General features: G+C 41.0%; 5 protein-coding genes across 5 annotated transcripts; 4 read left to right on the forward strand and 1 right to left on the reverse strand.

The window, feature by feature from the left end:
- Positions 1-8,482: 8,482 nt before the first annotated feature.
- On the forward strand, positions 8,483-9,067 carry LOC146390228 (histone H2B 1/2-like). Its single transcript, XM_084923278.1, has one exon. It carries the CDS (start codon positions 8,506-8,508, stop codon positions 8,878-8,880), a length of 375 nt encoding a protein of 124 aa, XP_084779404.1. The 5' UTR covers positions 8,483-8,505; the 3' UTR covers positions 8,881-9,067.
- A 2,030-nt stretch (positions 9,068-11,097) lies between these two features.
- Positions 11,098-11,500, forward strand: LOC146390229 (histone H4). The gene has a single exon (XM_084918118.1). The coding sequence runs from the start codon at positions 11,140-11,142 to the stop codon at positions 11,449-11,451; it is 312 nt and encodes a 103-aa protein (XP_084774244.1). The 5' UTR covers positions 11,098-11,139; the 3' UTR covers positions 11,452-11,500.
- Positions 11,501-19,882: 8,382 nt separating this feature from the next.
- On the forward strand, positions 19,883-20,690 carry LOC146390230 (histone H4). Its single transcript, XM_084923285.1, has one exon. The coding sequence runs from the start codon at positions 19,930-19,932 to the stop codon at positions 20,239-20,241; it is 312 nt and encodes a 103-aa protein (XP_084779411.1). The 5' UTR covers positions 19,883-19,929; the 3' UTR covers positions 20,242-20,690.
- Positions 20,691-23,582: 2,892 nt separating this feature from the next.
- On the reverse strand, positions 23,583-24,522 carry LOC146390231 (histone H3). The gene has a single exon (XM_084923281.1). It carries the CDS (start codon positions 24,484-24,486, stop codon positions 24,076-24,078), a length of 411 nt encoding a protein of 136 aa, XP_084779407.1. The 5' UTR covers positions 24,487-24,522; the 3' UTR covers positions 23,583-24,075.
- Positions 24,523-24,774: 252 nt separating this feature from the next.
- LOC146390232 (histone H2A-like) lies at positions 24,775-25,271 on the forward strand. Its single transcript, XM_084923283.1, has one exon. The coding sequence runs from the start codon at positions 24,833-24,835 to the stop codon at positions 25,217-25,219; it is 387 nt and encodes a 128-aa protein (XP_084779409.1). The 5' UTR covers positions 24,775-24,832; the 3' UTR covers positions 25,220-25,271.
- The last annotated feature ends 297 nt before the right edge of the window (positions 25,272-25,568 follow it).

A 25,568-nucleotide genomic window follows, 5' to 3' on the forward strand; every position in this document is an offset into this window, starting at 1 on the left:
GCAGTTTGACGTAGACACTGTTTGTTTAACCCATTGAACATGAACAAAGGAGGCTGATCAGTTTTTACATTTATAATATACGAATGATAAGTAAATAAAAAAGCTGCCACATTGTAACACCATGGCACATATTATACCATGAATTGTTTTTCATTTCAAAAATGTTTACATTCAGACACAAAAATCATTAAATATCACACAGTTATTAATCCTTCAAATATGAGACATTTGGCTTTCAGACACAGAGCCAGTGTCTTTATCTTTACTGCAAGTATTTTTGTGTTTCACGCCGTTGAATATCAAGTTAAATATGCTGCAAAATGTGAACATTTACAGAATAAAAGTCAGAATGTGTAGAACAGTTTTTTTCACTTATAAAATGTTTTCACATTCTTGTCTTTTAAACTCGCAGATACAGGAAAAAATATTTGCAATCAACTGATATTTTCAGTTGACTTGCAATTCAAATTTTACTCTTATTTATTATTTGTACTACTTGGAACCACAACTCTGTTATTCCAGCCTCTCAGATCAGTGAATACAAGTGCTGGTGTCATGATCCAGGGTGTCGGTGGTGTTTTGGGGAATGTTTTCTTACTCTGTTCAAAGCTCAGGTCCTGCCTCCAGGTGAAGTTCTGGGTCCACATCTGCCTCTCTCCACATGTGGCTCATTGTCTGCAATCAGCGATGAAGTTTTAAGGACCACCTCAGAGTATTTATCAGATTGTCATCTAAACAGTAGTTTTAAATCAGCCTCCATGTTCTGCTTGCTCCAAGCAAGCTCTGTTTAATTTCGCCTCCTTTGTGTCTCCTGTTTCCTGCACCTACAGATCATTATCCACTCACCTCGACTCTTATCTGGATTTCTTCTGTCACTGGTCCTTCCCTCCAACCAGCTGCCTGCCTGAATCTTACCTGCCAGGAACCGTCGCTCAGTTTCACCCAACTTCCTGTGGAGAATCTGTAAACCTGCCTGCTTTCCTGCTCACTTTTGCAGCTCTTCTTAAGAGAAATCTGGTACAAAACTTGCACTTGTAGCTGAAGGGGGACAGGTGGTGGTGAGGGGGTTTGTGTGATTGAAGGCAGAGAGAATAGGAATGGAGGTCAGCCAATCAGAATATTGATAACTGGCACGCATTGCAGCTCTTTGTGTTGTGTCTTTCTGGGGGTGTCAATCAGAACAAGCAGCAGCCAATCAAATGCAGTGCAGTCATTTATTTCGTTGGCTCAGATATTTACACAGCACAGTAATGAAGGGCACAGTACAGGTTTTACAGTCTTTGTAATCTGTGAGTGTGCATAGGTTTGCTCTGAAAATGAAATAAACAACAAGAAATAACATTTAGTTTCATGTCATGTCTGTAGGTTTATATAACAGTTATAATTAATTAAACTAAATGGCCTGCATTTGTATAGCGCTTTTCTAGTCCCTAAGGACCCCAAAGCGCTTCACACTACATTCAGTCATTCACCCATTCACACACACATTCACACACTGGTGATGGCAAGCTACATTGTAGCCACAGCTGCCCTGGGGCTCACTGACAGAGGCGAGGCTGCCGGACACTGGCGCCACCGGGCCCTCTGACCACCACCAGTAGGCAAACATGGGGTTAGTATCTTGCCCAAGGACATTTGGCATGCAGCCAGGAGGCAGCCTGGGATCGAACCACCGACCCCAGGCTGACCTGCTCTGCCACCTGAGCTACAGCCACCCCAGTAAACTAAAACTCGTACACATATTTCTGTGTTAAACTAAGTAGATCCTAACTCTGACGTTACAGCGTTCACAAAGACAAACACAGTCCAACAGCACCATCTACTGACTACACAGGTTTACAGCAGAGTGATCATGTGACTCCACATTTGCACAAACATGACTATCAAGCTAGTTGCAAACTGTCTGTATCAGTGTTTCCATTCTGAAAGACGTGGAGAGGTTTTACAAAATAAAATACGTATGAAATAAAATAAACTAATAAATCATAACACTTTTAGATTCAAATATTTGATTGATTAAGCAATTCAAGATTTCCAACTTATGAGGACAACATAAAGTTTATTCATATATTTTAATGACACAGTAAGTATGTTATATTACTGTGAACATTTAAATATTTAAAGACATGATTAAAGAGATCATCAAGAAATCCTTATTGAACCTCTTTTAAATGTAAAAATGCTGCAGATGTTTGCTAAAAGTAGATCCACAACGACTGCATCCCTGCATCTGTTTATTTCCTGCAATAATTAAAGCAACAATAATGATGATACAGTTAACAAAACAGTAAAAACAAACCAAAAAAACGATAAAAACAGAAATGCTACTCAAAACATAAACCTGCTTAACAGATGCTGATCAGTACGACAGAAAATCTTCATCACCTCATCATGACGAGAGCAGATGTTCTCCTGGAGCTTCTTAGAGGGGGCCACCAGCTTGTGTTTTTCAAAGGCAGGAGACTCAAAATGAAGCTGAATGTGTTTCTCACAGTAGGAGATCAGACACACCAAACAGGACTTGATGGCTTTCAGCTTCCTCCCAGTGCAGACATCACAGGCCACATCTTCAGGTCCAGCATAGCAGTGATCAGCTGGAGCAGCTTGGAGTCCAGTCTTCTTCAGCTGCTCCACTAAAGCTGCTAACATGATGTTTTTCTCCAGAAAAAAAAGGTGCAGTTTGAACCTTGGCATCATTTATAACCCTACATGTAAATATGTATCACTCTGAACTTTGCCAAGATGTGTCACCTTCATTTAAATTGTAGAAGACTGAACTTTGTTTATATAAGAAGATAAGAGAAAATCATTTATCTAAATTTACTGCGATGCATTTGCTCTTTTCTGCCAACAAGTAACATTGATAAACCCAGCTAAACAAACCATGCAAACAAACAGTAACATCTCCACATAAACTAACAACACCTGCAATTAAATACACCTTAAACCATAGCAATACCTACAACTGCAGATCACAACATTTGCATCTTAACTAAACACTTAAATACAACACTTAAAACACAAGACAGGAACTCCTAAAGCTTGACTGCCTCTAATAAACCACCTTAGGAGCTGCAGCACCTTCATTGTAGATTTTGCAACTACTGCAACACATACAATGAATCACTGCAACTATTTCCACTGAACCTGCAAATGATAACTCTCCAGAGCAACCGTGCAATCATCAATGCGAGAACAGAACACTATCACTTCTGCAACAAAATAAATCCTAAAACCAGCAATCTTAACCAAAGGTTGTCCTGCATTTATCTTTACAGAATATCGTGACCTGCTCAACCTGTAAGCCAAACCAGCTCCCCACGCCTCTCTTTTATGAGTTCTCAGTAGTGATTTTTTATTTTTCTGAACAACCATTGACAGACTCTGCCACACAGTGACACATGTCAATGTTTTGATCACCAACAATGCTGAGAAAACATAAAGGAAGAAGGTGCTAAATCTGGCAGCTTAGTGCTTGAAAGAACTTCTGCAACTAAACAAACTTTGGTCAGCTCAGTTCTTATGTTCAAAATGATGAGCATGCTGAGGCAACTTGTGATTTGGCACTATAAAAATACAATTTAATTGAATTGATCAGTAAATATTATCAGAAAGAACTGATTAAAACCTACTTACAGAAAACATGTCAACACTGTGGGGTCAAAGGTCAGTTAGTGAGTCTGATCCCCTACAACATCGAAATCTTTCACAAAACTAAAAAATCTTATTGGCAAAGAAAACACTGAGTTTTATTATTGCGTGTATATTTTTTGTATTTGTTTCCTTTCCTTCTGCATATAAATTAAGTAGAAGCAGTTTTGGGTGTAGTGTTTTAAAGATAATTATAGATTTCTTGGTTTAAACAACAAGTACCAGCAGTCAGTGTAACTCACATGTGATCTCTGTACAGAGAGATAACGGCAAAACAATGAATGATGGTGACCAAAGAAACTGGAAACTAAATCACACATTTTAAGCAACTGTCCCTCTGTGGTTTCTGTCTATTTCAGTTTAATGAACTCTGCAGTGACTTCGTGGTATAAAAGACAAAGTCCAGCATAGAGCGGCTGAGTGAATGTGGTCTGGACTCTGTGGAAGAGAGTCATGGTTTCAGAGACGCTGTAGAAAGACAGAATACCTGCTCTGTGATCCAGGTACACTCCTACTCTGGAGGACCGAGGACCTGAGAGGTTAATATAGTCAGTGTTGTGTAAAAATTCAAAATTGTTTCGGAAACAATAATCAGTGAATCTGTCTGGATGATCAGAATAAGACTGTTCTTGATTCATAAATGTTGTTTTTCTGTTCCCCTCAGATAATAACAGATGTCTGTGAGCTGTGTTTGGATCCAGTGTGGATGAATATTTCACATGAATATTTTAAGAATCCAGCTCTGGTCTTTGGCTCTGGTGGTGACAGTAAAACATCCACTTCAGTTACTTTCAGCTTCATGGCTTTCAGCTTTCTCCCAGTGCAGACATCACAGTCCTCGGTGTGAAGGTTTTCCTGCACTGTGGATTCCCTTCCTGTCCTCTGCATCAAAATATATTTTAATACAATTCATGCAGTAGGTGTGTCCACAGCAAATAGTCACTGGATAATTCAGTAGATCAAAACAGATCAAACAAGAGAAGATTTCTTCATCCAGCTGAGCTACTTTTTGTGCCTTTTGTCCTGGCAGTAACAAATGAATGTGTTACTCGGTGTGTGTCTGTGAGTTTCTGTTTTGTCGAAGTGAAACTAGACTTAACAACCTGTGTCTGTGCAGTGAGTGGGGCTGTCAGCTGTCAGATATGTGTACAGAGTGGATCTGGTGTGTTTATTGAAGAGTAGAGAAGCGATATCAAGCTTTGACTTATTCCGAGAAGAGAAGAGGTTTAAAGCACTTTAACCTTTTTTAAAAGAACACCCCATCTTTAAAATGTTTGTAGGCTCAGTTTTAAGTGATAAATTTCAATCAGTTCCAATGCAATAAATAAAAAATCAGAAAAATACAAAATCTGTAAAATCATATGCTTAAAGAAGAGACTTTCTATGAATCAGTCACTGCAGTACCCGAAAATAAATGAGTTCTGCAATCAAAAAAACAATGCAACTAAACACTCAACATAATAACTACTAAACACTGTGACGTGATGACAGCATGAGGACTTTTATCATAATATCATATCATAGTCAAAGGAGCTTGCAAAGAAAAGCGTCTGGCCACGCTCTCCAGTGCCAAAGTCCCTCCATCCAACCTCACAATACAGGAAAAGAAGGCCGTCGCTTCCCTGAGCAAAGACCACAACATCACTGTTTTACCAGCTGATAAGGGAAGATGCACCGTGGTCCTAAACACTACAGATTACCATACAAAGATCACTACTCTCCTCAGTGACAATAATACCTACGAAGCCTTAAAGCGAGACCCCACAAGCAGCTACAAAAAGAAAGTTATAGCTTGCCTTCAAGACTTTGAAAAGGACAAAATTATTGACCGCCTTACATATCACCGCCTTTACCCAGGGGATGCCATACCCTGCATCTACGGACTTCCTAAAATCCACAAGGAAGCTGTCCCACTCAGACCCATAGTCAGTAGCATAAACTCAGCCACTTATAACATTGCTAAACACCTTGCTACCATCCTTGCTCCCCTTGTGGGGAACACCCCACACCACATCAAGAACTCCACCGACTTCACTGACAAGGTCCAGAAACTTACCCTGGACCCAGATGAAACCATGGTGTCCTTTGATGTAGTCTCTCTCTTCACTTGCATACCCACCACGGAGGCCGTGGAGACTGTCAGAAAACGACTACAAGAAGACAGCTCCTTGGAGGACAGGACCAACTTCACACCCGATCAGATTTGCACACTGTTAGACCTCTGCCTCACCACTACATATTTCAAATACAACGAAGGCTTTTACAGACAAAAACATGGCTGTGCCATGGGCTCCCCCGTGTCACCTATTGTAGCCAACCTTTACATGGAGGAAGTGGAAAGGAAGGCTCTTGGCTCTTTCAAAGGAAGAGTACCCAGCCACTGGTACAGATATGTGGACGACACCTGGGTCAAAATCAAGACACAAGAAGTGGAATCCTTCACTGCGCACATTAACGCTGTGGATAAAAACATCAAGTTCACCAGGGAAGACACAAAGGACAACTGTTTGCCTTTCCTGGACTGCGCTGTGCACATTGAAGAGAACGGCAAACTCAACATCGAAGTTTACCGGAAGCCCACACACACGGACCAGTACCTCCTCTTTGACTCCCATCACCCTTTGGAACACAAACTTGGAGTAATTAGGACCCTACACCACCGGGCAGAACATGTTCCCTCTAAGCCTGAAGGAAAAAAGAAGGAACACACACATGTAAAGGAAGCACTCAAAACGTGCGGCTATCCTAAATGGGCGTTCTTAAAGTCAGCAAAGAGGCACAGAAAAGAAGACCAGACACCAGCGAGGGAGGATAAGAAGGACAGACGCAACAACATTGTCATCCCCTATGTAGCCGGTGTATCAGAAAAACTTAGGAGAGTTTTCTCCAAGCATGACATCCCGGTGCATTTCAGACCCAGCAACACGCTCAGACAAAAACTGGTTCACCCGAAAGACAAAACGCCAAAACACAGACTTAACAATGTGGTGTATGCTGTACAGTGCAGCGAGAAATGCCCAGACCTCTACATTGGAGAGACCAAACAGCCACTTCACAAGCGCATGGCACAACACAGAAGAGCCACCTCCACAGGACAAGACTCAGCAGTCCATCTGCATCTTAAGGATAAAGGACACTCTTTCGAGGATGCCAATGTTCACATTTTGGACAGAGAGGACAGATGGTTTGAAAGAGGAGTGAAAGAAGCCATCTATGTCCACTGTGAGCGACCATCTTTGAACAGAGGCGGGGGTTTACGACACCAACTCTCTGCCATCTATAATCCAGTTTTGAGATCCCTTCCCAGACGCCTTAACGCCCACTCACATCCTGGGCCATCTGACCTCAGGAATTCGCATGATAAGGTGGGGCCAGGTTTCACAATGAACACACCCGAAACTCTGGCTGATTGGGACCCACACCCGCTTTCACACCTTGGCTCAGGCGATTAGAGGATCATCAGGGGGTCCTTTTGTCCCTCTGTGGGGGGATACTCCCACTAGGTTTATATCTGGGACTCTCCACCATTTGACCTTAGAACTGAAGAAGCTTCTCGGATGAGAGGTGAAACGTCTTCAAGTAACTTAAAGAAGTCCAGACGCTTTTCTTTGCAAGCTCCTTTGACTACGATGACCTGGATGACTGAGAACCTTCACAGACAATATCATATCATAATTAATAAATGAATTCTTAATTTGTATACTTTAATAAAGTTTACCGAAGACCCGCTCATCCCATGCAGGGCTTCAGTTCCCCATGGAAAAAAAATAAAATAAGTTAAGCGTTCACAAGAAACTATCAGCTCCCTAAGTTAACTCAGGGTCTTTCCAGAGCGTTCTTATGAAAGTGTTGGCAGCATCAAACTAATCTAACTGTCATCTATGAATCTAATTCACGGGTCAGAAAATGATCCTTATTACTGCCAACTCTTCCAGAGATGTGAAAATCGACAATATAGAGATCATTCAAATCTACCAGTCAAACACAACACTGTTGTAAAAAGAAAGAAGAGAGACGGGCACTTGAGTTTGTGCAAATCAAAGTGGAATGAATGTGATTGGTTGAACAGGTGTTCTTGCTGTGTGTTCTGTGTTATCCATCAGCGTCAAAGAGACTCAGCAGCAGATTAAAATGAAACAGAACAGCATTTATATATTATAATAAATCACCAATATATATATATATATATATAGAGAGAGAGAGAGAGAGAGAGCAAACAGTGCGTTGCATTTCCACATGAACATGGGCAAAAGTATCCACATATATATATATATATATATATATATATATATATATATATATATAGAGAGAGAGAGAGAGAGAGAGAGAGGGGGTTCAGTCTAATATGTGCGCTCCAGTGAGACATTAGACTTCAGTAAAACTATGCAGTTACCTAATTATGCCCAGTGTTTAATCTCCACTGAGAGGTAAAACTCAGCGAAGTTTTAAAGCTGTGTGCTGGTGAGCGTAAACTCTGACTATCACCATGTTACATGGGCGCTACAGAAACATGAAACAAGGCGGAATTATTATTAAAATGATTTCATTGTTGTCTGAAGACAATACTGATTCTAACACATCCATATCTGCCACACAAAGCTCTACATTTACTGCTCATTTAGAACAAATGACTGTCAGCAAACGAGGACACAATCACACAGTCCACTGTCTTTGTTCGATGCGCCTGTTTCAGCAAAGTTCACAAACTCCCTCCAACACAACGTCCGGCCCACTGTGCGGCTCCACCAATGAGATCCGAGGGCCTGCGCAGTGGTATTAGCATACAGCCTGTATAAAAAGCGCTGCTCTCGGTCAAACAGCTCATTCGTTACTGTAGAGTATCGAGGAACGAAAATGCCTGAACCCGCCAAGTCAGCGCCCAAGAAGGGCTCCAAGAAAGCCGTGACTAAGACCACCGGCAAGGGCGGCAAGAAGAAGAGAAAGACTAGGAAGGAGAGCTACGCCATCTACGTGTACAAGGTGCTGAAGCAGGTCCACCCTGACACCGGGATCTCCTCCAAAGCCATGAGCATCATGAACTCGTTTGTCAACGACATCTTCGAGCGCATCGCTGCCGAGGCATCTCGCCTGGCCCACTACAACAAACGCTCCACCATCACCTCCAGGGAGATCCAGACCGCAGTGCGCCTGCTTCTCCCCGGTGAGCTGGCCAAGCACGCCGTGTCTGAGGGCACCAAGGCCGTCACCAAGTATACGAGCTCCAAGTAAACTGACTGGATCTCAGACGTCAACACAACGGCTCTTTTCAGAGCCCCACACACTAAACTGACGAGCAGAATTCCTACCGTTAAACATGCAGCTTACTGTGTTGCAACTACTAGAATCGCGGATGTGCATCTTTGTGTCACTGGGTGGTATCAATCCGCTGTACCGACCCCAGTCAACAGGAATGTGTTCCGGTTTTTCACTTTGTGGAAAGACAAAGTCACTACAAACAGAATTAATGCGACTTTGTATTAAACACTTGGTTTTACTTCAGAGTACTCATATTTTTTTTTTTTCTTCTAATATGCAAAGTTGAGCTAGTCATTAGATTAAAATGCTTGGGTACAGAAAACTAGTATCAACATTCATGTTGCAGCTTTTTCTTGCACGGTCGTGTCTATCGTTTGTCTGTATTCATTTTGTTGCAGTTTTCTGCTTCTGCTGTGAGGTCCTACCTCCATGCACTTATACAATTAATCGCTAGACGGCTATTTTTTTTATAAATAATACTATATTAGGGAAATTTTCCCATACATATTTTTGACCTGGGGGTAGAATTGATTGTGAAATGGAAAGAGAAAATGGTTATGAAATTGCAAATGAACAACATGATGCATTTAAGGTAACCCTTTTCCATCTTTATTTAAGAAGAGAATTTGTTCCACTGTCTCGAAGAGGCTGGAGTGCAGGAAAAACTGGTAGAGATGCAGTTATACAGTCTACCTGGGCCCCGCAAACTATCAGCTAAAGAGAAGAAATAAATTAAATTGCTGCACATTTTCTAGACCCATCTGTGGTCCTGTCTGTTATATGCAGCACCATGCTCTTGCTTCACTGTGTACTGTACTGCACCTGGTTGAAATGACAAACCCACCTAACTTGATGTGTGTTAAAGTGCACAACTAGACTAACTAGGATACAAAGGGCTCGTTTGTTGGACTATTAGAGGGCAAAAATTGGCTAATTAGATGCCAAAGTGTATACTAAGAAAGATCTGAATTGGTATCATTTTTTTATTTTTATTTTTTTTTGTATTTCCTCACTTGTGGTGCCCCTGGATGGATGACACTGTTATCATTTGCCTATACTGCCTATGCCACAGGTAGGCCCTGCTGTGTCCTTCACATCCAGCTTTCCTAGCAATTCCAAAGCTTTCTTCAGTCTAATTCCTAATGTGGTAGCTCCGTGGCCACCTTTCTGTCTTTATATAATGCAACTATTGTAGGAAGTGCTGTGCCACCACTCTCTCACTCAACAACGGCTCTTCTCAGAGCCACCACAGCAACACACAAGAGCTCCTTCTCACTCACTCACCACTCTGTCATTCATAATAATATCCTTATTATTAAAGCACACAATTTCCCCTCATTTTACTCATTACATTTATGACCTTTATTAGTATTGTGATACACATTAGTGCTGTCTTCACAAGTCTGCAACTCCAGAAAAGACAACAATACAAATATTAACTCAGTATTTACAATCATACCTTCATAATACAAAACATCACACCAATTCTTTTACTGTGAAACATTATCATACAAGAAATAAACTGTTAAAAGTTATCAACTACATTTTAAAATATTCTATTAAACAACACATAATACATTTATAGATGCATATTATTATTCATGTATGAAATATGAGTTCTATTTTTATTTTTTTAAAGCCTACACTGGCTGTTATAGTGGAAGTAAACTGTATATTTTAATGATACCTGGCCAACATAATGCACTTGAAATGCTCTACTTTACAACCTTACCTGACTAAATCTAGGCCAGTTGAATTGACATTCGGTGATTTCAATGACACATTTTATTCCAAGCTGAGCCCGTACTGCTATTTATTTTACCATGTATTTATTTTATTACTCGTTTCATAACCATGTTGATTCATGTACATTTGAACAAATGGAGTTCTGTAGTGTTAAGGCTGCGGGGAAATCCATCATATCCCAGTTGGAGGATATCCCTGAAGAAGAGTCAGTGGCTGCCCTGTGTCCCCCTCCTCAGTAGTTTTCCACTAAAGCTGAGGTTGAAAGTTGTGATTTGGTGTGAGCCTCCCTTCGGTTAGACTTAATTTGTCATTAACAAAAGACAACATTTCCACATTTAGAGAATAGAAGAGTGGGCGGAGCCACTGAGCTTCGAGCCGTCCAGCGAACCGTCTGTTTTCTTTTACGTCCGCCGAGCAAGATAATAACACGGCTCCGTGGGGTTAAAATTCATTCGACTTTGTTCGTTCAGAGAAGAAACTTTAACCATGAGTGGAAGAGGCAAGGGTGGCAAAGGACTCGGTAAAGGAGGCGCTAAGCGTCACCGTAAAGTTCTCCGTGATAACATCCAGGGCATCACCAAACCCGCCATCCGCCGTCTGGCTCGCCGTGGCGGAGTGAAGCGTATCTCTGGTCTGATCTACGAGGAGACCCGCGGTGTGCTCAAGGTGTTCCTGGAGAACGTCATCCGTGACGCCGTCACCTACACGGAGCACGCCAAGAGGAAGACTGTGACCGCCATGGATGTGGTGTACGCTCTGAAGAGGCAGGGCCGCACTCTGTACGGCTTCGGCGGTTAAACTCATTCGCCTTAATCCACCAAACGGCTCTTTTAAGAGCCACACACCTCACTTAAAGGGCTGTGTTCTGCAATCTTGTTTTCGTCGTATTTTGGCAGAAACACCGGAAAACATTAGTAAACCATCCGCCAGTATCTTTCCAGCAACTTCTGAAGTACTAGTAGTAAGGTTGTCTGTTGTATTTGTCAGAAGGAAAAATTAAAATAGAAAACAGCAAAATATTAATAAGAGGTAGTGCAGGGGGAAAAAAGTTTGGTGTGTGCTGTATTGCGCACCATAAGCAACAGCACAAAAGTTTTTGGGTTTTTCTTTTTTAGTGGCAGTTGTTACAGTATTGAACTTTTTTTTTTTTTTTTAATAAATATCAGTGGAGTGACCAGTGCAGATTATAGAGTACTTGTGAAGCTGCAGGTTGGCTTCTGAGTGCATCCTGTGGACTGTGTTGTGGTTGAAGTGTCATATGGCTTGATGGTAGAAACTGTTTTTAAGTCTTGTAGTCAGAGCAGACAGACTCGTGTAACGTCTGCCAGATGGTAACAAGGAGAAGAGCTTATGTGCTGGTGGCTGTGGTCCTTGATGATGCTGTGTGCTTTACAGAGGCGTCGCTGGAGATAAGTGTCCTGAATGGCAGGAAGCCTCATTCCAGTGATGTGATCTGCTGCCTTCACCACCCTCTGTAGTGATTTACGGCTGCTGGTAGAGCAGCTTCTGTACCAAACTGTAATGCAGCTCGTCAGCAAGCTCTCGATTGCACACCTGTAGAAATGCCAAACTTCCTCAGCCTCCTCAGGAAGTAAAGCTGCTGGCGAGCTTTCCTGATAGCAGTGTCTGTTTGAAGGGTTCAGGAGAAGTCCTCGGTGATGCTGACTCCAAGGAAGGACTCCAAGCTGCTGACCCTTTCGACCTTGGTACTGTTTATGTGGATGGGCTGGTGTTCCCTGACTGGTCGTTTCCAGTAGTCCATTATCATTTCTCTAGTTTTGCTGATGTTGAGAGTCAGGTTATTTTCCACACACCACTCGTACAGTGCCATCACCTCCTCTCTATAGGCCGTCTTGTCGTTGTCTGTGATGAGGCCTATGATGGTTGTCATTCGCAAACTTGATGATGATGTTGGACTCGTGTTTAGCAACAGTCGTGTTTGAACAGGGAATATAGGAGGGGGCTAAACACACAACCCTGTGGCGTACCTGTGTTTAGGATGAGTGGTGAGGAGGTGTGCTTAACAACTCTCACCACCTGGGGCCTGTTTGTGAGGAAGTTTAGAATCCATCTGCAGATCGGTGTTCCCAGCCCAAGGGCGACGAGCTTCGTGGCAAGTTTTGAGGGGATGATGGTGTTAAATGCTGAGCTGTAGTCAATGAAGAGTATCCTTGCATATGTATTCCCTTTTTCCAGGTGAGTGAGGGCGGTGTGCGTTGCCAGGGCAATGGCATCCTCTGTGGCTCTGTTTGTCCGATAGGCAAACTGAAGAGGGGATAGTATGTTATAACTTTAGAATTACTGACTGAGATTCCCAACATATTATATCGACTCTTCGTTTTCCTATAGGCTGTGATTCAGGTGTTTGTAATGCGTGCTTTTCTTCACAAAATTACAATAACTGACAAAACCACAAACTGAACTTCAGAGGTTGGAGACCTATTCAATACTAGTGATGTGCGATACCACTGATTTCCTTTCCGATTCAATACCGATACTTTGTACAAAAACTGTATCTTTTTTGTATCTAACATTATAGCGTCATAATGATTACAGGACATTAGATTACTTGTTCTTATCACTTAATAATGCAGAATTATCATATAGAAATAAAAAAATATTATGTACTATTTGAACACGTTGCCTTCCTGCAGCACTAAAGGACTCCGCAAGAGACGTCTTTCTCGCCCTAGCAGCACCTGTCCCTCTCCTCTTCAGTTTGTCTCAACATACGCTTGTCATATTCTGTGATATGATTTACTCTGAGGTGTTTGACAAGGTTAGTGGTGTTGCCACAACACCTCACTTTCTTGCCACATGTATCGCAAACCACGTCTTGGCTGTTTGTGGCTGTAAAATACGTCCACACATGACTCCGTTCACGTTCAGCCATTGTTGTGAGTGCACACGCCAGGGGCTGCGACACATTTATACAGCCGTTTTTCGCACATTACTATGAAAGGTGGAAGAGGAAGTAGTTCCTTCCAGTGTAGACAATCCGAATGATATAGTTTCTACAAATTTACACTAAATTACTAAAATATCGATATTTTAATGAGAATTGATTCTAGAACATAAATTAATGGTATCGGAGGAATCGATACTTCAGTATTGATCCGCACATCACTATTCAATACCACTGTTTATTTAAACTCACCTATAGAAGGAGTGAGGTCATAGACCAAACGACAGAAAACCGATAGATTTCACTGATTTATCCGTTTATTTGTAAATGTCTTCCTGCCAGAAATCCGCTTAAAGCAGCAGTGCTTATTTAGGGTTTTTTTTTTTTTTTTTTTTTTTTTTTTTTTTTAGATAACCAACCCACCTTTGATCTAGTAAAAGGTGGACATGAGTGGATGAAGCCCGATGAAGCTTTTGAAACCTCTTTCTGATGTGTGCCTGAAATATCATTTTCACCAATCATATCAATATAACAATTTCGATGTGTGATCTTCCTTTCTGACATGCTTACAATCCTGACATAACCTTCATACAAGGAACATTATCAAAGATATGTTTCAGTACCCAGATTTTATGCACTTAAAATGCAACATGTCTGTTTAATAGTGATGTGTCGGTCGCGAATGAAACGGCTCTAAGAGCCGGATCTTTAAAGTGAACGACGCGAGCCGGCTCCTAATCGCAAGCCGTGTTTTTTTTTTTCTTTCTCTCTCTCGCACTTTTTTTCCGCTTCACTCCGCACACGAGCCTTGTGCTTTGCGCTGGGCAGAGCGGCGGTAGTTACACTCACAGTATCACAGGAACAGAGCGGAAGGGAGAGACAGAAAAAGAGCCAGGGACAACAACGTCACATTAGAAAGGTATAGTAATCATCCACAACTATTTTCAGTTGCGGATGATAAAGGATTCAGAAAGTTTATTCATGCAGGTCCATATGACAGAGAATATGCATCTTCTTTTTGTTTTCATATTTTAATTTATATTTAATTGTGTTGTGGTTTGCAGTGTTTTGTGTTGTTTCACTTTAAATTGGTTTAAAAGGAAAAAGCTGAACATTTAAATAGTTAAAAGCTGAACTGTGAATAGTTGGTTTTTGTAATATATGATTAATTTATTGCATTTTATGTGGAGTGAATAAATAAAAGTATATTTACGGTGGCCCCTAGAGACAAAGCACGTAAAAACTCCAAAACATGTAAAAACTCAGAAGCACATAAAACCGGATTTGGTGTGTGGTATATATATGAGTGCTTGTGTATAAATACACAAACCATACACATATGCTTTCAATTGTGTAATTTAAGTGATCTAGGTAGCTCTGTTTTGGAAGTTCAGTTAACGCTAAAAATGTGTTTTGGAGTTTGTACGTGTTTTGTCTCTAGGGGCCACCGCATATATTTATATATAAACATATATAAATAAAACCACTTTTTTTTACATTAGTAATTCCTTTTGTGCATAATATTATATTATTGTTAATAATAAATTAATTAAAGCAACAAAAAAACCTGAAGAGCCGGTTCGGAGCCGAAAGAGCCGGTTCTTTAAAAAGAGCCGTAAATCCCTTCACTACTGTTTAAAGTGCAAAGAAAGTATCAAAGGCTGTAACTGTAAATGCTCTGTGATGGAACAACACACAACACAAACAAGTTTTGCCAGGTTGTCTACATTTATTAGACATGCTTCCAAGTTAAAAAAACAAAAACCCTTTAAGAAAGGCCACATTTACAGATCAGAAAATACACCACACACAAAGTGTGTTTGCATGTAGCACACAGCTGTGGCTCGCTCTCCGTCTAAATGAATCTCAGACCTAAATGAGAGTTTGTAGGGCAATCGTGGCCTATGAGTTGGGTGTTCGTCTTGTAATCGGAAGGTTGCTGGTTCGAGCCCCTGTCTGACAGTCTCGGTCATTGTGTCCTCAGGCAAAACACTTCACCTGCCGCCTACTGGTGTTGGCCAGAGGGGCCGGTGGCGCGATATGGCAGCCTCGCTTCTGTCAGTCTGCCCCAGGGCAGCTGTGGCTACAACTGTAGTTTGCTTCCACCAGTGTATGAACGTGAGAGTGAATGAATAGTGGTATTGTAAAGCGCTTTGAGGGGTCCCGAAAAGCACTACATAAATGCAATCCATTATTATTATATTATTTATAATTATTAGTCTGAACCTCTTTAATGTGCTCAGCTGTCTTGTTTTTAAGTTTTAGTGCAAGTACTTTAAGGAACAAACAATGAGGCAATGTTTATGCTCTTACTACACAGATTTGTTTTTACAGCAGGTTTAAAAAAAAAAAAAAAAAAAAGAAAGTCTGGGTGATAACTTTACAATTTAACTCAGTCAGATTTGTATTCATGTAGTAAAACAGCTAAATGTGTTGCACACATGGACTAACAGGCCCACTTCAGTTCTAGTGTGAACATGAGTTTGACACCTATGGATTAAAGATTTAGTGAAGAGTAAGACATTGATACAACAGTGTGAAGGGAGCGAGCTCTTGATACAAGTGAGGTGGCTCTGAAAAGAGCCGTTGTTGGTAGGAGAGCTTGTAGCGCGCTTAAGCTCTCTCTCCGCGGATGCGGCGAGCCAGCTGGATGTCTTTAGGCATGATGGTGACCCTTTTGGCGTGGATGGCGCACAGATTAGTGTCCTCGAAGAGTCCGACCAGGTAAGCCTCGCTAGCCTCCTGCAGAGCCATGACAGCAGAGCTCTGGAAGCGCAGGTCGGTCTTGAAGTCCTGAGCGATCTCGCGGACCAGGCGCTGGAAGGGCAGCTTGCGGATCAGCAGCTCAGTGGATTTCTGGTAACGGCGGATTTCTCTCAGAGCCACGCTACCGGGCCTATAACGGTGAGGCTTCTTGACACCTCCGGTGGCCGGGGCGCTCCTGTTAAATCCAGAATGGAATTCAAAATCATGCTCCTCACATAAGGTCTTAAATAATCAGGCCCCATCTTATCTTAATGACCTTGTAGTGCCATATCACCCTATTAGAGCACTTCGCTCTCGCACTGCAGGCCTACTTGTTGTTCCTAGAGTATTTAAAAGTAGAATGGGAGGGAGAGCCTTCAGTTTTCAGGCCCCTCTTCTGTGGAACCAGCTTCCAGTTTGGATTCGGGAGACAGGCACTATCTCTACTTTCAAGATTAGGCTTAAAAGTCGTTTACCTCCCCTTACTTTTTTTTTTTGCCCCCCTTACACTTTTATTCAAAATACATGACAATACACATAATAGTTTAAAACAATTACATGGAAATAAAAAAAATATTAGTTGACCTCCCCAAAGTTGTACTCAAACATTTTAACATTAATCATATCTTTAAAAGATTTCAAGGTAACAGACTATCACCACCCTTACTTTTTTTTTAAAAACTTTTTTTTTCAAAATTCATGGCAATTCATAACAAAGCAACACATAAAAACTTTGCATCAAAATACATGGCAATACACATAATAGTTTACAATTACATGGAAATAAAAAAAATAATAATAATCAGTTGACCTCCCCAAAGTCGTACTCAAACATTTTAACATTAATCATATCTTTAAAAGATCCCAAGGTAAAGGACTATTATTTTTTTGTTCTAGAGTTTTCCTCCTCCTCATGTCTGCAAGAACATTCTTACTAAAAACATTTTTAATAAAATGAATTCTCAAAGTGATACTAAGATCAGGCACACCCAATTCACCACAGTCTTTACCTTTATACATCAAGGTTTGTTTCGTTACCTCTTGGTTTGTTCCCCATATTAATTTAACACACAATTTGTTTAAAAGCATAATTCTTTGCCACTTGCCTCTTCGACTGATGGTTACAGTTTCTTCTTTGAATGAACAAAGACTTAACTCTTCCACTCTCTTTTGCTGTTAAGAAATGAATCTGAAGTGTTGCTTGATGGACTCCTAAATTTATATCTCATGTAAAAGAAGACATAAAAGAAAACATGAGCAGCTGAAACTACCGCCATCTACTGGCCTTTGGCGGAAATGAGGAACAGCATGACTGTGACTGCGAGTGGAGTATCACTGGTTGTCTCCATCGCAGTTTACTGTACACTGAATAAATACACTTGTAGATTTCGCAGAAAAAACATTGACATGACATTCTGGGTGCGATTTGGTGTGAGCCTCCCTTCGGTTAGACTTAATTTGTCATTAACCCTTTGACTGCCTCACCAAGAAAAATACAATGAAAAAATTTTTTGTTCATATTTTCTATTCCTTTAGGTCAATAATGATCACAATCAAAAAAAAAAAAATTATACACACCTTATAGTTTTTTAAATATTACCCTCTACCAAACGGTTGAGATGTCTCTCTATGGTACAACTACATAAAGTTCTACAGACATAACTAGTAGAAAAAAGTAAAGGTTATACTCATTTTGCAAAACAATAACTACCCAATTTTGTGTTTGACCCACTTTGTTGTGGTAGTAAAACATCAAACATTGTTGGATTCCATTTCAACAGCGGGCGTTATAATAACAAACCACAAAATGTATAAAACACAAAAATATTGTAAATTTGATCAAAAACTTGATCTGCAATTACCAAAAATTCATAAACATACAAATTCACTTTTGACTTGTTGTTAACATAAACTTTTCACTGTAGTGTTGGAACAGCACTAACATTTTTTATTTTATTTTCCAGAAAATTCTGGTGGTATATTATATACCATTGCCATTTTGCACTGAAAAATTTGAGAACACACTGAAACAGTTCTGGCTCTTTTCTTTTGCCGTTCATGCAACTTCACCAATACCCCTTGATGATTAGATCTTCTGGTGGTACAGTGCTGATTATCACTGAAATGAATGAACCGGCGCAAAAGCTGGAATCTCTTCTTTGGCATGATATCTGCTATCACACTGAAACGTGACTCATGGTGCCAGTAATCCTCTAGCGATGGAAAGTTGAAAACACCCATGAATAGGAGGATTGCCAGAAAATCTTCAATTTCCTTACGGCTAGTCTTGATTGTGTCCCCCAACTCTTGAGCAGAATACAGATTGGTATGATAGGCAATATGATCAATCATTTCATCAGTGAAGAGCATTTTGAAGTACTGAAATGGGGACTGTAGGGCGTCAGGGGTTTCGAAACTTGCATCTGGAACTTGAAATTCTTCAATGTCCTCATGCTTCCAGATTCTTCTTGTGTCTTTTTTTGGGACTAAAGAGGAAGATGGGTCTAATGTATCCTCTGCTTCATCCAAGGGAACTGTTTTTAGGATAGGTTTCCCTTTTTTGCTCATTTTATGCTAAAGTTTATTAGATCTACTTGTTGAAGGAGCATCTTCATCCAGGGAAACATCAAAGCAGCTTTCATTACTATCATCTGCAAAATTGGGTTGAAAATCTGGATCCTCTATTGGGTCATCATCACTCAGTTCACCATCGGAGTCCTGAGAATTTTCAGGTACAAGGGCCAGATAGGTGCGTTGTCTTGCTCCATAAAAGGATTTGCAATCCATCTAATAAACATTAAAAAAAATAAAATTGTAGAAATATAGTTGGTTTGATTTCCATGTGTCATTTAAAACTGTACTTTAAAAAATAATCACAGAAAGTGAGTAAATCTTTAAACATTAGAACATTTTGTAACATACAGTACTTGTCATGGAAAAATTTAAACATGTCATATTTACATGTATAGATCATTAAATTATTTATATTCAATAGTAAATAGTCAATTTCATATGTTAAAACAACAGTTCTAAACATTAGCTGAGTTTTGCTACTCTTACCATCAATTGACAAATCAACCGTTTGGTTGAGCATGTTTTTAAAAAAATATTATGGATTTATTACAGCTATTTTCTGGTATCAAATGACATAATCATGTTCAGTAAAGCCTCTGACATGTTTATACTGCAGAAAAATGTACTTACCTTTAAAATTTTTAGCCAAAACAGTCCATGTGTCCAGAGTGATTTTTTGCTTTCTGATTTCCTGGTTGGAGGGTGGCAGATGAGGCCTGCCATATCCTGACACAGTGCCATCTAGTGTTTTTTTTTAGGATAACATAACTCAACCAAGTGGTAGAGATGGCTCAATGAGGTTAAGCTAAGTACTCCAGTTCATTATATATAGTCTCTCAAAATATGCTAAACCAAATGGTTGAGCAGTCAAAGGGTTAACAAAAGACAACATTTCCACATTTATAGAACTGAAGAGTGGGCGGAGCCACTGAGCTTCGAGCCGTCCAGCGAACCGTCTGTTTTCTTTTACGTCCGCCGAGCACAGATAATAACACGGCTCCGTGGGGTTAAGATTCATTCGACTTTGTTCGTTCAAAGAAGAACCCTTAACCATGAGTGGAAGAGGCAAGGGTGGCAAAGGACTCGGTAAAGGAGGCGCTAAGCGTCACCGTAAAGTTCTCCGTGATAACATCCAGGGCATCACCAAACCCGCCATCCGCCGTCTGGCTCGCCGTGGCGGAGTGAAGCGTATCTCTGGTCTGATCTACGAGGAGACCCGCGGTGTGCTCAAGGTGTTCCTGGAGAACGTCATCCGTGACGCCGTCACCTACACGGAGCACGCCAAGAGGAAGACCGTGACCGCTATGGATGTGGTGTACGCTCTGAAGAGGCAGGGCCGCACTCTGTACGGCTTCGGCGGTTAAACTCATTCGCCCTAATCCACCAAACGGCTCTTTTAAGAGCCACACACCTCACTTAAAGGGCTGTGTTCTGTGATTGTTATTTTAGTCATGTTTTGGCAGAAACTTTCAAAAGCATTAGTGAAAAACCTGCAAACGTCTGCCCACCAACTTATGAAGTAGTGGTAAGAAGTAACTTCACATAACTTACTGACTTGCATTCCCATCATATTTCAGAGATGAAGGTGTTTGAAATGAAAGGCACACGTTAAAAAAAACTATTGACTCTGCCACAAACTAGTCTAAAGCTCTTACAGACCTGATCAATACCACTGTTTAATTACTCCCCTACAGCAGGAGTGTAAAGAACAGTCTTAAAAGCACTCCAAAGCACTTTGAATAACCTCGTAGTTGAATTGTGCTATATAAATAAACTTGCCTTGCCTTAAAATCCTGACATAGCCTACATAAAAGGAACACTATCTAGCAGAGATATTTTAGTACCTACATCTTATGTGTTTGATATGCAACATGTCTGTTTAAAGTGCAAACAAAGTATCAAAGGCTGTTACTGTAAATGCTCTGTGATGGACAAATGCACATCGCAAACAAGTTTTGCCGCGAATGTCTACATTTATTAGAAATGCTTCCAGGTTTAAAAAAAAAAAAAAAAAAAAAAAAAAACCTTTAAGAAAGACCACATTTACAGATCAGAAAATAGACCATACACAAAGTATGTTTGCATGTAGCACACAGCTGTGGCTCGCTATCAGTCTAAATGACTCTCAGACCTTTGTAGTGATTTATAATTATTATTAGTCTGAACCTCTTTAATCTGCTCAGCTGTCTTGTTTTTAAGTTTTAGTGCAAGTACAAACAATGAGAATGTTTATGCTCTTACTACACAGATTTCTGTTTTTACAGCAGGTTTATAAAAAAAAAAAAGTTTGGGTGATAACTTTACAATTTAACTCAGTCAGATTTGTATTCATGTAGTAAAACAGATAAATGTGTTGCACACACTGACTAACAGGGCTGTCCCACTTCAGTTCTAGTGTGAACATGAGTTTGACACCTATGGATTAAAGATTTAGTTTCATTACTTTAAGCAAGTGTACTCTCAGAGGTTGTGAGTGGCTCTTAAAAGATCCGTTAGTTGGTTGAGGACAGTCGCTGGATTTTCTTTAGCTTTCTCAGTCTTCTTGGCCTGGATGTTGGGCAGCACACCACCCTGAGCGATTGTCACTCAGCCCAGCAGCTTGTTCAGCTCTTCGTTGCTGCGGACGGCCAGCTGCAGGTGGCGGGGGACGATCCTGCCTACATATGCTATTCTACATGCTTTTAAACCATTTAAAATTACAGCTCATAGTTTTATATGTGAATTATATAATGCTAAATTACTATTAAACAAACAGACTGACTAAGTATTTTAGACTTTAGTTTACTTCAGCCATATTCCATATAAAAATAGAGCCATGACAATAAAAGAATATGACTTTACAGACTTAACAACATTACTTCAGTTATAGTTGTCAGATTATAATATTATTTTATGCCATGTTAGACCCTTAATTAAAGATGGTGAATTATTATATAGTTTTAGTTTGCATTATTCTCCTGAATTAGAAGAAGGTGATAACTATTGCATTTGTTAAGCTGAGTTGCATTACATTAGACTGCTGGTTGATTGTGAATGAATGATATTGTTTTATGATGCATTATACTGCTGAGTTATGAGAAATACTGTTTGCAGAAAGTCATCGCCTTATTTGTCTGATTAGAAGAGAACAGAACATACTGGAGTTTTCTGCCCCATCTCAGCAGGAGCAGATAAACAGGGAGCCAAGGTTGTAGCTTAGACACTGTGTGAGAGAAAGAATGTGAATGTTTAGGCTTTTATGATTAGGTGGGGGCCACTAGAGGTTATAAGAGTTTGATCAATGCTCCACCATTTTGAGATCTGATGCTGTCTGCGTACGGTGTCCATCTCCCACGCGTGTGATCATTAAAATCATCGTTTGACTCAACCCGGCCGGACCAGTGTTGTTATTGTGGTTTTTCCTCTTGTATCCATCCCCAATATTTGAATCCGTAACATAGTGCACCAACATCTCTTATACATTAGCACTAAGGGAACACTGAATGACCTGGTGGTTTTTGTCCATAAAACTACTCATCTAAGATTACCTAAGTAAGTAAGTAAAAGATCTCTCAGCAAAATTATGCAATATTTTAGGCACACTATTGCCCTGATCAAATCAGTCAGATGGGATTTTTTTTCTTCTAAACATGAACTACTGTTACAGAAACAGACATGGACTACTGGTGCCCCACACAACAACTCAATGTCCACTATGTGAAGCAGCCAAACACATGCCTTCTCCTCTCGGTAACTGAGATAAACTGCTGGCATATTGGTTTTACATCTTTACTGTCCAGTCTCTCCTGGTGGACATGGCACACAGCAGCATTGTTTAATCTCATTTGAGTCATTGTTGACCATAGCCATGTTTTTCGTCTTGTGAGAGCACTGAAGCTTCTTTCAGCCTCAGCCGAGGATACTGGGATGACTAAAAACAGCCCGACAATTGTCACGATAATAAATACTAGTTAATCTATAGCAGGGGCGGATCTAGAGAAATTTTTTAAGGTGGCAAAGAAATCAAATGGGGTGGCAAAATCAAAGCCTTTTTTTTCCCCAAACACATGCAGGTGGTTACATATGGTTAAAATGATTCAAATTCAGTAAGTATACATGTTCTTCATGTGAATATAGTCCATAACTTAATTGTCCGTAGCCCACATAATTATACGCTTTAGTTACATAAAACATGTGAGTTTTGATCTTATGTACTGTATAGCCTGTATAATAAATAAATATGTAGCCCAATAAGTATAAAATCCAGAAAGCTACACAACATGGGGCGGTTCATTTACAAACACAAGTCTAACTTAAGTTTCACACTGTTTTTGTTAGAAAACAATCACATTGTTACATGATTAAATTACACAAAATGTCAGAAATCTACAGTCATGAACAAAAATTTAAACCTAATTTTTCATGATTTGTTGGATTAACCCACTGTGGTCTGAAATAACACCGGCCATTTTTGATTCCTTTTGAGTTTACGTTTGTATTTCACCCTCAAATTGTTTCATTTTATTTTTTTCCCCTTGCCTTGTTTGGTATCATTCTTTTCAGCTCAACTGGATTTAGTTGTTTTTCCCCTCACTGACATACTGCATTAGTATTACTGATCTGGAATCACACAGATCTTTAAATCCTAGTATTTTTTACAATTAAAAAACAAAAACAAAATAAAACAAAACCAGAAAAAAAAAAAAAAAAAAAAAAAACCCAGACATGTTGAGTAAATGTTTATAACTTGAAATGCAAATATAAAGTGTACATTTTGTAAACATATGTCAGTACCATTACGATGACATTCTTGAGTCACCAACATTTTAACGTTAGACGCAAGTTTAACAGCCTCTGTAAACCAATATCCTGGCTTACTTGAGGCTGCCGTTTTCTCTGACAGTTCAATCAAAATTAGAAAGGCTACTCTGGGAGACTGAGAGAACTTAATAGTAAATGGTCTGTATTTGTACAGTGCTTTTAGTCCCCAAGGATCCCAAAGCGCTTTACACTACATTCAGTCATTCGCCCATATTAAGACACTTATGATGAATTCAACATTGATGCCAACTGTGGTTTCTAGTATAGAAGCCACAAGAACATTGAAGTGCGAATACGAGATTAATATAAAAACAATACTAATGAAAACAATAAAGGAGCGAGCTCTTGATACGAGTGAGGTGGCTCTGAAAAGAGCCGTTGTTAGGAGAGCGTGTAGCCTAAGCTCTCTCTCCGCGGATGCGGCGAGCCAGCTGGATGTCTTTGGGCATGATGGTGACCCTTTTGGCGTGGATGGCGCACAGATTAGTGTCCTCGAAGAGTCCGACCAGGTAAGCCTCGCTAGCCTCCTGCAGAGCCATGACAGCAGAGCTCTGGAAGCGCAGGTCGGTCTTGAAGTCCTGAGCGATCTCGCGGACCAGGCGCTGGAAGGGCAGCTTGCGGATCAGCAGCTCGGTGGATTTCTGGTAACGGCGGATCTCTCGCAGAGCCACGGTACCGGGCCTATAACGGTGAGGCTTCTTGACGCCTCCGGTGGCCGGGGCGCTCTTACGAGCAGCCTTGGTGGCCAGCTGCTTCCTGGGGGCTTTGCCGCCAGTAGACTTGCGAGCGGTCTGCTTGGTTCTTGCCATTCTTTGTCTCTTTTCTTTTTACCGTGCTAACAGCAGAAAATGTAGCAAACAGACGAGACTCGCCGCTCTTAAAGCGTGTGACTGCCTGTGACGCGGTGCCGCTGCGGCTCGTGATTGGTGAGGGGCTCCACGTGGTGCTCAGCACCGTTCAGAGGAGCACCGCCCCGCCTTGGTGTGTGCCGCTCATTGGAGAAAAGTGCATTGAATTTGCGCGCTGCCGCAAGCCTCTCTGCGATTGGTGCGTGACGAAGCTGCGCGCGCTCTGCGGAAATATAAGCGAGGCTTTGAGCCGGTCGGGCCACATTTCCTCTTAGTCTCGATACTACGAAGAGAAGAACCTGTCAAGATGAGTGGTCGCGGCAAGACCGGAGGTAAAGCCAGAGCTAAGGCCAAGACTCGCTCATCCCGTGCCGGGCTTCAGTTCCCCGTGGGTCGTGTCCACAGACTGCTGCGCAAAGGCAACTATGCGGAGCGTGTGGGAGCCGGTGCCCCCGTTTACCTGGCAGCTGTGCTCGAGTACCTGACCGCTGAGATCCTGGAGCTGGCTGGCAACGCAGCCCGCGACAACAAGAAGACTCGTATCATCCCACGTCACCTGCAGCTAGCTGTGCGCAACGACGAGGAGCTCAACAAGCTCTTGGGGGGAGTCACCATCGCTCAGGGTGGTGTGCTGCCCAACATCCAGGCTGTGCTGCTGCCCAAGAAGACCGAGAAGCCCGCCAAGGCCAAGTAAACGCAAAGCGCTCGGCTTCACCAAAAACAAAGGCTCTTTTAAGAGCCAAACACTTCTCTCTCTCAGCAAACATTCTTCTTGCTAATGTGTTTTTTTGCAAGTTGTGTACTGGGAAATTTAGCTGAGATGCATTTTAAAAATGTACATTCTTCTTCTACCTGCCAGTGCTGCCAACTAAAGTGGTAAATTGGTTTGGCTGAGATTAAAGTTATTAGATTAAATTAAATCTAACTTTATTAATACCTCAGGTGGGTTTTCACACAGCTGAATAAACATCAAACAGAAAATGATTAAACAGAGTGAGGCGGTCGAGAGTTTAGGTCAGCGCCTGTTTATATTTTAGACAGCA

Source organism: Perissodus microlepis, chromosome 3 (genome assembly GCF_051167445.1).
Source record: "Perissodus microlepis isolate ML-2025 ecotype Zambia chromosome 3, ASM5116744v1, whole genome shotgun sequence".
In the NCBI taxonomy this organism is placed as follows: Eukaryota; Metazoa; Chordata; class Actinopteri; order Cichliformes; family Cichlidae; genus Perissodus; species Perissodus microlepis.